We start from the raw sequence: 12123 nt of genomic DNA, 5'->3' as shown, positions 1-12123 counted from the left end.
TGCCCTCGGTGATAGACGGTCCCTCAAACGCTGTGACTTTGGTCTCTTCTCAGCCGAGCCCTTGCAGCCCAGACAGAGTTTGACCCCCCCTCCCGTCACTGGCCCATGTCACCTCATCAGTCTTGGTTCTGGTGGGGGGCAGTGACAGTTGCAGGCTCTGGTGGGGGGCAGTGACAGTTGCAGGCTCTGGTGGGGGGCAGTGACAGTTGCAGTTTCTGGTGGGGGGCAGTGACAGTTGCAGGTTCTGGCTGGCTGAGGCAGGAAAGAATTTTATTGGAAAGAGTTCAGATTGCTCACAGAATTGACAGAAATGGGCAGATGGAAGAGCCGGGCTCACGGGGGGGCGGGAGGCTGGGAGACCCCCCGGCAGGCACCCTCGCTGAGGTCCCGGAGCTGGACCAAAGTGTCCCGGCTGGAGCTCGGTGCTGCCGCCTAAGCTGCTTCTGTCCCTAAAGATGCCTCGTTGGCGGTGAGGTGCTGGAGCCAGGGTCTTGGGCCTGCAGGACCAGGAGGGAGCCCCAGGGGCTCAGGGTCCATGGTTCTGGACAGTCTGCTCCTGGATGGGCGGGGCCCGACCTCAGGGCACAGGATGAGGGGAAGGGTGGTCAGGCTGCAGCAGAGCCTGTGGCCTCTTCCTCAGCTGTGAGGGTGTCAGGGGAACGCGGGTGGTCCAGAGAAACCGAGTCAGGCCGAAGAGGAGCTTCCAGAGCTGTGCATGAGCCCAGGTGCTTGAGCCCAGGTAGGTGTGTGAGCCCAGATGTAGCCTCGGGGCTCAGGACCAGTGCTCAAGCATCCAAGTCCATGGGGAACATCAGATGGGGGAGGGAAGGTAACCTGGCTCGTGCAGGCCTCCTGAGTAAGCAGTTCACCTGGGCACCATCTACACCTGCACAGCGAGTGTGCAGACTGCCTTCTGGGTGAGGAAACGTGGACGTCGGCCCCTGAGGCTTCACGCTGTTGTCTTCCGGTCTGTGCCCAGGTGGTGACCGCACAGGTGATGCCCCGTCCCCGCCCCACTCCGTGCTGAAGGTCTGACTCAGTGTTTTTACCGCGATGGCAGCGTCAGGTGTGGATTTTGTCCTTGTGAGCTGTTCTTGTTTTTCTATCCCTTCACTTTTGCCAGGATCTTACCCTTAGTAATTGCTTTGGTGGGTTTTTAAAATTTATCCTTTGAATACAGAATTCTTTTCTGTATCTGAAAGGAGAAAACCATCCCTTGAAATAATCCCGGTCCTTTGTCTCCATGGTTTAGAGTATTCTCCTCTGTGGAGAGCTCTTCATAGAACCAAGTCCACGTGCGGTGCAGCCTCGCAGACTCATCACGGGAGGGTTAGCTGCTCTGTGACTCGGTCCACGTGCTTCTGTTCATTTGTGTGCACTATTCTCAGGATTCGTCTTTTGATGGACTTTCTTAGTAGACTGAGCTCTTTGAAAACTCGATTATTTTGTTCTTGCTATTTTCCCAGCTTAGTCGTGTGACCTGGGCCAGGCTAGTTCTGATGGCATTTTTGCTCTCCTTTATGCCACGACAAGAGATTGTTCTGGTTTGTGCTTTGCCGTGCTTGGTGTGGACCCGGGACGGGGCAGGTGCACGTGGCCTCCTGCACGGAAACCGCGCCCCGCCCCCCCCCCCCCCCCCCCGCCCCCCAGTCAGCTCCATTTACGAGAGAATTGGAGCCCCGCAGTCAGGAAGGCTTAAGGTTGCTTTTATATCATTTAAGTACTTAAATGTGAAAGACACAGCGCAGGCGCTGCCCTGAGCTCTGGAGCTTCCCCTGCACAGACCTTTCCTTCCACACCTTCCTGGGAGGGTTGTAGCTGAGGCGGGAGGGAAGGGGGCAGGACAGACACGGCGCGGGGTGGGAGAGGAGGGCACGGGTGGGAGCTGACCTGGACCCCCAGCGATTTTATCACGTGACCCGCCACCCTGCCTGGTTTCACATGTAGGTGTGGGTGTTTCCAGCTGCTGAGTGAGCCCCGTGCCTGTTACCGCATCCGGGCCCTGGGGTCTGAGCATGGCCTCGTGCCTCGATCTGGGTCCAATCAGGAGGAGAAACCCACACAGTGATTAGAAGGAGGAAGGTTCACTGCAACAATGAAGTTCCTAACTCTAACGGGCTTGGAAAGAGGGGCTGCAGGGGGGAGCCCACTGGGCGCGGGGCTGGGGGCCCAGGGCCGGGAAGAAGGGGCAGGATCTGAGCCCGCAGAGGGAGCCGGGAGGCGGCCGGTGGGATGTCCGCCTGGCCCAGCGCCCGGACCGGGTCGGAGCAGAGACCCGAGTGATGCTGCTGAGGGGCCGGCGGTCCTGCCTGAGGTCGGGTCGGATCGGGCGTGACCACCGCTCCTGCAGATACGCAGACGCCCTGCCCCTGAGAAAAGCCAGGGGGCTGGCCGAGAGCTTTCTCCCTCAGCCTGCAGAACGGCGTTCAGAAACCCAGTTCACCCAATGCGGGGAGGGGTGCCGGGCGGACCAGAAGAGGGGGACACGCGGGACACACATGGGCCCACGGAGAGACGCCAGCCGGTGCCGGACACCACTGTTCGGCCCCTCACATCCTCTGACGGTCCCGCAGGGGCATCTAAGGCTCGGCAGCTGAAACATGTCCAGCCTTGCTGTGCACACCTCGTGAAATTTGAAGTGAATGAAAGAAAAGAAAGCTTTTTTTTTTTTTTTTTTTTTTTTTGCGGTACGCAGGCCTCTCACTGTTGCGGCCTCTCCCGTAGCGGAGCGCAGGCTCAGCGGCCGTGGCTCACGGGCCCAGCCGCTCCGCGGCATGTGGGATCCTCCCGGCCCGGGGCAAGAACCTGCGTTCCCTGCATCGGCAGGCGGACTCCCAACCACTGCGCCACCAGAGAAGCCCAAGAAAACTTTTTAAAGTTATCAAAAAAAACCCATTTTTCAGTTCCTGCACTTTATCTTGTCCGATATTTTTCAAATGTTGCTTAATGTGCTAAAACATACATGAAAACATGTTCTTTGTTTAAAAGAAAAGCAGTGAGACAGGTAGATTAAAATTTGAAAGGGTTGTTTTCACTTGAATCAAATGTTTCTTTCTGTCCTTTGTCCTGAAATTCTCACGGTTTTTTTCCTTGAGGAGGGCAGACCTCACAATTAGCTCACGGTCATGAGATAACTGGGCTGGCTTCCTCCCCCCAAGGTCTGTTGAAGGTCAGCTTTCAGGGAGCCGTCCCGGCTGAGTCAGAACTAAAATAAGGACCTAACGGAGAGCCAGAAAGCAAGTGGCGGCGGTGGCCACCGTGGCCGTAAAAGGGCTCGTGGACACCCTGCGGGGATTTTCTCGTAAACCGGGCTTTCTCTGGAGTCCACACTCCTGCTAAAAATGCTGCCCTTTTGTGTTTGAAATATGAGACCCTCTCAAGTTTGTCTCTTTTGGTCAGGACGCAATAGATCCCTTAAAAAGGATGTTTCGGGGTGAGACGGTGTGTTTGTGGATCACAGTATGAGTTCCCGGGAGAAGTGACCTGAGAGTGGAGGGCTGCTCCAGGGGCGTTTTTCCACGGAGACGGCTAAACACGCAGAGAAAACGGCCCAGCCTGTAAGAGGAATTCTGAGCATGTTCTTCAAGCTGACCAAACCCGGCTTGTTTGAGTGACCGTGGGGACCCAGTGGGAGGGAACCTGGGAGCCCAGTTCCAGATTCCAGCCGTGATGACAGTTCGGGGGGTGGGGGCAGTTTCTTTACTGAGGGGATGAAACCAGGCTGAGGTGGTGAGTGAGACCCTTAGATGGAGTCATGCAGTCCCGGGGGAGGGCAGCAGTCTGCGCACCTGCTGGCCCATCCCGTCCCCTGCGACTTCACACAGGGCTGGTCCAGCTGTTGGGAGATGGGGGAGCACGATGGGGCCGGTGGCGGAGTGTGTCCGTGCGGCGCCGGTCCCTCTGCAGGGTGGAGTAGGGTTAGGTCTTCCCAAATCCCAGGGCTGCCGGGCCGCCGGTCAGCACAGGCGGAATGTTAGAGGAGCTTCACAGGAGGATCTGAGCGCCGGGCGGGCCTCAGAGGGCTGGAAGCTCCGGGAAGGCTCGGGAGAAAGGGCCTGGAGTGTCCCTGTCCTCTTGGATGGTGTCCTCAGTGCTGGGAATATTTGATCGTCACCAGTAAAGGCGATTGTAAGCAACCACGTGGCAACAGCCCTCTCAAGTGTGTGTGGATCTTCACAAGAAAGGGAATAGGGTATTATCAGGCTGTCTGCACACACGGAGGTCTGGGGACATCCCTCTGGCTTATCCACAAGTTAACTCAAATTTTACGCCTGTTTGTGGCCTACCAGGCATACGCCGTACACCTGCTTTAGTTATTAAAGAAAAGTGCACACTGATCAGAAGTAAAGTCCTTCTTCATATAAAGACATAAAGGCTTCCCCAGACCTCCGTGTGTGGCAGGAACATGGTGAGTCTTCTCTGCCTTTTGTACACTTTCCGTAACAAGCTGCACCGTGTTTGGGCCGACGGGGTCGGGGAGTCCAGCCCACCCCACAAGCCGTGCAGTCGGGCCCTCCCGTCCCGGTGCCCCATGTGCCTGCATGGACATCATTCGCCAATTTTCTGCTATTAAAAATTTTGCCTTTTGCTCCTGTCGGTGGAAATAATCAATAAACAATCTAGAATAGGAATAGAAAAGAGTTTGGGGCGTTTTTCTGAGCCAAACTGAGAGGACTCTAGCCCGGAAGACAGCCTCTTAGGTAACTCTGAGGAACTGCTCTGGAGAAGCAGGGTTTTCAGCACAGTTTTATATTTCGTCAGAACAAAGAACATTAAACAAGCCAGGGATGCACTCCTTCAAGGTTTAAAAACAACAGACCAGCACACACGCAGTGAGTCAGCGTGGCCTTGGCCCCCGGGGAGGGAGGCTTAACATCCGAGGAGGACCAGCGCTGTCGTCCCGGGAAGGGAGGCATTTCATCTTTATATTAACAAGGACGTTCTTTACTTCTGGTCACCGTGCACTTTTCTTTAATAATGAAAGCAGACATACAGCGTATGCTCGATAGGCCACACACGGGCATAAAGTTTGAGTTAACTTGTGTATAAGCCAGAGTGACTTCCCCAGACCTCCGTGTGTGGAGACGCCTTCCACGCTTCCCCGTCCCCCTGCTTCCCCGGCTGGGCCTGCTCAGCATGTGACAGGTGTGCAGCTCCCTCAGTCTCTCCACTCTGGCCCATCGCGGTGGATGATTTCCTCCTCTGCAGCCAGGATCTGGGAACAGTTTAACGGATGGGGCAGACGTCATGGTAGCAGCAATGCCCTGTCCCTCCCGTCCGTTGGAGGGAACGGGGCATTTGTGCTGGACGGGGATATGAGAAGGACCTTTCCAGCACCAGTATCTTTACTGCATGTCACGATTGTTTTGTTTTAATAGGAGAGGAAAATCAGAGTAGGTTTTCCGTTTGAGTGAAATAGAGAAACAGTGAAAATAGCTGGTTTGCCATCCCCACACTCCGAACGCCCCGGGTTCCTGTGGATAGAGGTTGGAGAAGCTCCTGCCAGGCTCTGGGGTCACATCCACAGAGCGACTGCCTGTGTGACAGGGGCAGCATTAACAACACGTTTCCTGTGTCAGGGCCCGCTTTTTACAGGCAGTCGGTCAACATGTTCAGCCACGTAGATGAGGACCTACTGTAGAGCACAGCAAACTCTACTCAGTACTTTGTAATGACCTATATGGGAAAAGAATCAGAAAAACAGTGGATCTATGTATATGTGTAACTGATTCACTTTGCTGTACCCCTGAAGCTAACACAACGTTGTAAATCAGCGATACTCCAATAAAAAATTTTTTTAAAACGTAGATGAAATATTTGGTAGTGATGCATGTAATTCAGTTGTTGCTATTGGAGGGAATTTGAATATAAAAGGTACCAGTTATTAAAAAGTTGCGTTTTTGACTTTGCCAGCCGTGCTCGGGCTTACACTCAGTGTTCGAGCTGGTGGAAACAGCTGCCCTCTCTTGGTCCGCCGCCTCTGAGCAGGTTGTTCGCCTTGGGCAGGGTGTCTCCCCAGGGGCGGAATTTGTTCTGGCTGAAATCGTGGCGTTAGCTGGGTTGAGGGACGTGCAGGCCTCGGGAGCGGTCAGCTCAACAGCAGATGTGCTGCGTGTGGTTTGGCATCTAACGCGCACTCAGGCACACTCAGCCAGGGTCCCAGATCCTGCCCGCTCTGGTCTGAATGTTTGCACATCCGCTCAGTTCACGTACGGAAGTCCTAACCCGCGATGTGGTGTTAAGAGGGGACGAGGGGCTTCCCTGGGGGCACAGTGGTGGAGAGTCCGCCTGCCGATGCAGGGGACGCGGGTTCGTGCCCCGGTCCGGGAGGATCCCACGTGCCGCGGAGTGGCTGGGCCCGTGAACCATGTCCGCTGAGCCTGCGCGTCCGGAGCCTGTGCTCCGCAACGGGAGAGGCCACAGCAGTGAGAGGCCCGCGTACGGAAAAAAAAGTGTGGGGGGGATGAGGTCGGGGGGCGGGGTGAAGGTCTCGTGAACGGGACGCACGGGGCCCCTGCCCCTGCGCTGTGTGTGGGCTCAGCGAGGAGGTGCCGGCCAGGACCCAGGGGAACAGGAGAGTCCTCACCCCACACGGCCGCGCTGGTGCCTTGGTCTCGGGCTTCCAGCCACCAGGACCGTGAGACATGAATTTCTGTTGTGTATAAGCCACCTGGTCGGTGGTGTTTGGTTACAGCGGCCCTAAAGGACTGAGCCACTGCCCAGCATACAAGAAGTCTCTCCACTCTGGATGGACGTCTGGGGTCCAGGCCTGTGCTGGGGGATCCCCCCGGAGATCCAGGTCAGCCTTGGTGAAGAGGAGGCCTGAGCCGCTGTTGGAAACTCGGGAAGAAGCTTTGGGAACCCAGGAGCCAGGAAACCACCTTACAGGCCCACTGTTCAGAAAACAATGGCTTTGGGATATTTTATAAAACAGCTTCCCACCTGCTTCAAGGGCTGTTGTGCTGCGCTGTATGGCCCATAGTGATCTCAGTCAAGGGAGTTCAGATGAATGTTTTTCTCATGGTTACGATCACAGTATAAAAGAATTGTTTGCATTTCGAAGAGTGACATTATTAAGTGCGAAAAATGGGTTAAAAGTAACAGAATGCCTGGCTCTGAAAACTGGGCGATGGTGTTCATTTGGCCTCAGATTACCCCTTGCTCTCTTGGAGAAATTACATGCGCCTTTGAGCTCCACTCCTCCGCATGGCTGGATGGGGACGTGAGGGACCAGCCGACTGTCCTGTGCAACCCTTTGGGCGTGTGGTGCCCTGACCGGTGGATGCCACGTAGTCATGGCTCTGCCCTCGGCTCCAGGGCCCGGGGAGAAAGGCGCTCGTCACCTGCGTGAGCAGTGGAGGGAGCACGTGCATCCCCGGGCAGCTCCTGCCACACGTGGACGCGCCTGTGTGCTGAGTGGGCGCCTCCGACGTACTAGTTAGGTCGGCAGAGTCGTGAGCACGTAGCAGAAGTTCCGTATGTTCAGATGTGACACGTGTGATGTAAGGAAGTTACTTGAGCAGTTACCTTTTAAGAAGCTGAGACCCCAGCAGAAAGGGCTGCGGAGGCCGGGCGCCCGCCCCCCCACCCCCACCCCCGGGACGCCCTTGGGGCCGAGGCGACCATGCGTCCACCCCTCCCCGTCAGCCGGTGGCTCTGCAGCCTCGCCTCTCACTCCTGTGTTGTTTGAGCATGAGGGGCGCGTGGAAGGCCCAGGGACTCCCCTCTGCCCTGAGAGCTTCTCTGCGAGAACCAGCTCCTGGGACGAGGCCAGTAGGGGTAGATGTGTGATGAACGGCCCACGGCTCTTCCAGCTCCTCCCTTCAAACCTCAGCCTGCCCCCAACCCAGCTCCCAGTTAGGCCACACATCGGTGATTAAAAAACGAAAGGAGGAAATAATGAGAGGCGGCAGAAGTGTCAGCAGGCGGAGCCTCGTCTACCCCTCCGCATCAGCCACGGCGCCCTTGTGCTGATGGGCAAAGGGCACCTGGGGCTTGGACTCCGGTGGCAGGTCGGTCTCTCTGGGGCGACTGTGTGCCCTCGTTGGCACGGTTCCAGCTGGAAGGAGAGGAAACCGGGGAAAAGGAGGGTCTCCTCCTGCGTCGCCTTCACACAGTGTTCCCGAAACAGCAGAGCTTCGAGAGCAGAGGGACGCTTTACTACGTTTCCAGCACAGTCTGAGAAGAAGGACCTCGTGGAGGGTGTGGAACAGTTAGTAGCTGGTGGAGAGGAGGGTCGGGACGTGTTTCCTGTCCAGGCACAGCCTCTGGCAGCTCTGTCCGTAGAGAGATTGGCGAGCCTGGCTGCATTCAGGGTGCCGGGGAAACAAAACACACAACACACCAGATTTGCCCTAATCGCGACCTCAACTCTCAGCCTTGGTGATCAAGGATCAGGTCACTCTTTACTGAGCGCTTTAGTTCATCAAAGGCACAGTTGAGATTAGTAGGACAAACACAAAGTAAATAGTAAGACACCTTACTGTTCATCCTATACATCTCTGTAGCGTTTGAATTTTTTCCCAAATAACATGTATTTACTCTTTTTCCCTTCTGTCAGTACGATGATATGGTGGAGTGACATTTCTGACTTCCTTTTTGTACTTACCTGCGTATACGTGAACTTAATACATGTGCATAATAAAATTGGGACCGCACGCCTATTAAACAGCTAAAATAAGTAATGGTAACACCAAACGCTGGCGATGGTGTGGAGGAATTGAATCTCTCGTGCTTTGCCGGTGGGCGTGTGCAGCGGTACAGCCACTCTAAACAGCTTGGCAGCTTCTCAGAAAACTAAGCGTACCCTTCCCACACAACTCAGAGAGATTAAACCGAATATTCACCCAGAAACTTACCCGCAGCTGGGTTCACAACAGCCCCAGACCGGAAGCTGCTGGAGTGTCCTCCAGTGGGTGATGGTTAAACAAGCTGTGGTGTGCGCACACCACGGAATACTACTCGGCAGTGAAAAGAGCAGGCAGTCCACATGCGCGGCAGCCTGGTGGGTTTCACAGGCCTTTGCTGAGTGGAAGAGGCCAGTCTCAGATGGTCACAGGCTGTCTTAGTCAGCTCGGGCTGCTGTAACAAAAACGCCATAGCTGCGTGGCTTAAGGAAGGGTTTGTTTCTCGAGGTTCTGGGGCCTGGGAAACTCAAGATCAAGGCTCCAGCGGATCCTGTCTGCTGAGGGCCCACGTCCTGGCTGGTGGGCAGCTGTCTCTAGCTGTCTTCTCGCCTGGGTGTCTCTGACCCCATCCCGGGGGATTAAGGCCCCTCCCTCATGACCTCATTCGACCCTGCTGACACCCCACAGGGCCATCTCCAGATCCCGTTGCCTTGGGATTAGGCTGTCAGTATGAATTCTGGGGACACAGAGATTCAGTCCACAGCAAAAACATTCTCTAAATTACAGTTATGTGGATGGAAAACAGACTAGTGTGTTGCTGGAGGGTGGGTGTGACCGTCAGAGGGGACGTGAGAGAGGTCTTTGTGGGGCTGGAAGAGCCCCAGGTCTGGATGGGGGTGGCGGTTACACGGATCTACAAGGTGTGACAAGGTGACACAGACCTGTACACACATCGCGCTGGCGTCAGAGTCCTGGTTTTCATTGTACGGAAGATGTAGTCATTGGGAAGCTGTGTGAAGGGTACAAAGGTCTTCTCTGTACAATCTTTGTAACCTCCTGTGACTATAATTATGTCAAGATAAAAAGTTTAAAGTGTGATTGCAGGTCCTTCACATTAATTCCTTGCTGCACGAGAGACTTCATTGCGCCGTGTGTTCAGGAACCATCGGCTTCTCCGCAGTGCTGCTTTCCTGTCTAGTAGAGACGGGACTAGTCGTTATGGGGGGAATGAGATAATTGGTTATGTTTTTAGATGTGCCAACAGCAGCTGATGGTCATGGTTTCCCAGACCAGGTAGATGGATGATTAGCCCCTTTCACTCACCAACAAGTATCTGTCACGCATCTTTGTGTCTGTGTGTGTCAGTGTATCTGTGTGTGTCTTGTGTGTCAGTGTGTGTCTGCGTGTCTATGTGTGTCTGTGTGTCAGTGTGTCTGTGTGTCAGTGTGTGTCTGAGTGTGTGTGTCTGTGTTTGTCTGAGTGTGTGTGTTTCTGTGTGTCTCTCCACACCAGCTGCCTCCTTCCCTCCCTCTCTATTCCACACGGTCACTGTAAACAAACATTTTTTAACCACGAGGCTGTTTCTTTCCTGTTTAAAGATGGCGAGCCTCTTGCTCCATTCCCTGCAGGCTCTGGGCCGGGGCCATTCTGACCTGTACCCCGAGATCCTTAGGGTTCAGAATGAGGAGAGCATGTCTCATTTTCTGCCTCTAGCCCCATTTTGTATGCACTACCCAGCCTTTCTAGATAACCTGTTTTGCTCCCCAGTAATTACGTGTAACCGTTTTCCCACAGAGAGTTAGCATCTCGTCTGTGGGATCAGACCACCTGGGTTTAAATCTCGACTCCACCACCTACTTACTGGTTATCCAGCCTCTTTGTGCCCTGGTTTCCCCACCTGTACCTCCTGGGAACACGGCAGTGAGCACCTAGGAGCACTGTTTACAGTTCTGGCCGTCATGCTGCGGACGTCTCAGACGCGTTTTGTCTGTTTGCTGATGATTTCACGGCCCTTCTGTCTCTCGTGTGACCTGCTCTGTCAGTCAGTGTGCCTTTCACCTGCTCCCTAGGTTTTCTTTTTTTCTTTTTGATTGATTAGAGCACTAAATATTCTTTTTGAAAGAAAAAAACCACTAAATATAATTTCAGCATCTTATATAACCATGTAGGTTTAAATGTTTTTTTAATTTTTAAAAAATTATTTTCTTGACGTTTTAAAATTGAAGTTTAGTTGTACAATATTGTTTAAGTTACAGGTGTACAACATAGTGAGTCACCATTTTTAAAGGTTATACTCCATTTATAGTTATCAGAAGATATTGGCTGTATTCCCTGTGCTGTGCGGTATAGCCTTGTAGCTTGTTTGTTTTATACGTAGTAGTCTGTGTCTCTTAACCCCCTGCCCCTGCCTCCCCTCCCCCCTTCCCTCTCCCCGCTGGAAACCACTAGTCTGTTCTCTGCATCTGTGAGTCTGCTTGCTTTTCGTTGTGTTCACTGGTCTGTTGTATTTGTTAGATTCCCACCTGTTCCCCCTGGTCTGGTGGGAGGCACAGGGGTGCCAGGAGGTCGGTTTGGAGAGATTGGGCCCCTTTCACTGCCCCAGGACACGTGTCCTCATCACTTCACTGCCGACCCTGGTGCACTGGAGCCGACAGTGGTGTGCAAGGAGCACAGCGAGCCTGCAGCGCATCCTTTATCTTCTATCCGTGATAAAGACCCAGAAGGACTGGCTGCCTTGGTTACAGGCTCAGCTGGGGCCAAACGGAAGGAGTTGTAACTGGACGCCGGCTCTTCCCCTGCTGAGCCTGGGACTGAGCTGTCACCGCGCCAGAGTCACACAGCAGGGTTCATGCCTGCACCCCCTGCACAGCTGTTCCATCCCCCCTGAGGGCGGCCGGGCTGCCGCACAGCTGGTCCCGTGTGTGCGGGGAAAGTTCCTGGAGCTTCCAGACGCTCAGCGAATCCACACCGTCTCCGGCACAACTGCCTTGCCCGGAGCTCTTAATGTGAAGGGGCCGGTGCGACCCTGGAGCCGCTGACGTGTGGGAGCGGAGAGGGGAGTGACCGGGACGCCGCCTGGGTGTCCGTGCCTCCGTCCTGACCCGTCCAGTCCCCCGTTCCGCTCCGCGATGGCACTCCCGGGCCCGCGCCCCGCTGCCATCCCGGAGGGCGAGGAGGTACCCCCGGCGGCCTGTAACGGGGAACACCGGGCGCCCTGCGGCCAGGATGAGAGGGCCGTGTCCAGGCTGCAGCGCAGGCACAGCGACGTCAGGGTCTACAAGGAGTTTTGTGACTTCTACATCAAATCGTGAGTGCCCCTCCCAGCCCTCTCCTGGGGCTCGGGTTCCCTGCCTTGGGCTTTGACATCGCCCCACCTTCAGTGGGGCCTCCCGGGGTGGAGCGGGCGTCCAGGACGAAATGCAGAAACGGAGGAGGAGAGCGCTGTCTTCTCGCTGCCCATGCAGCGCTGAGGTCTCCCTGTTGGGAGCTGGGAGTG

General features: G+C 55.1%; 1 protein-coding gene across 5 annotated transcripts in view; it reads left to right on the top strand.

Moving 5' to 3' along the window:
• Nucleotides 1-12123, top strand: part of LIMS1 (LIM zinc finger domain containing 1) — a 93541-nt gene that overhangs the window by 62829 nt on the left and 18589 nt on the right. For 2 of the 5 annotated variants that reach the window (XM_065891419.1, XM_065891420.1), the window contains exon 1: nt 11756-11934. The exons of 2 other annotated variants lie outside the window; for them this stretch is intronic. In XM_065891419.1, coding sequence (XP_065747491.1) covers nt 11756-11934 — 179 coding nt within the window. Of the gene's footprint in view, nt 1-9903; nt 9921-11755; nt 11935-12123 lie in introns of those variants that run through there. One more of the 5 variants, XM_065891423.1, reaches the window with a different exon arrangement.

The sequence above is a fragment of the Phocoena phocoena genome, chromosome 14 (genome assembly GCF_963924675.1).
Source record: "Phocoena phocoena chromosome 14, mPhoPho1.1, whole genome shotgun sequence".
In the NCBI taxonomy this organism is placed as follows: Eukaryota; Metazoa; Chordata; class Mammalia; order Artiodactyla; family Phocoenidae; genus Phocoena; species Phocoena phocoena.
This window is presented reverse-complemented; position numbering and strand designations above follow the sequence as displayed.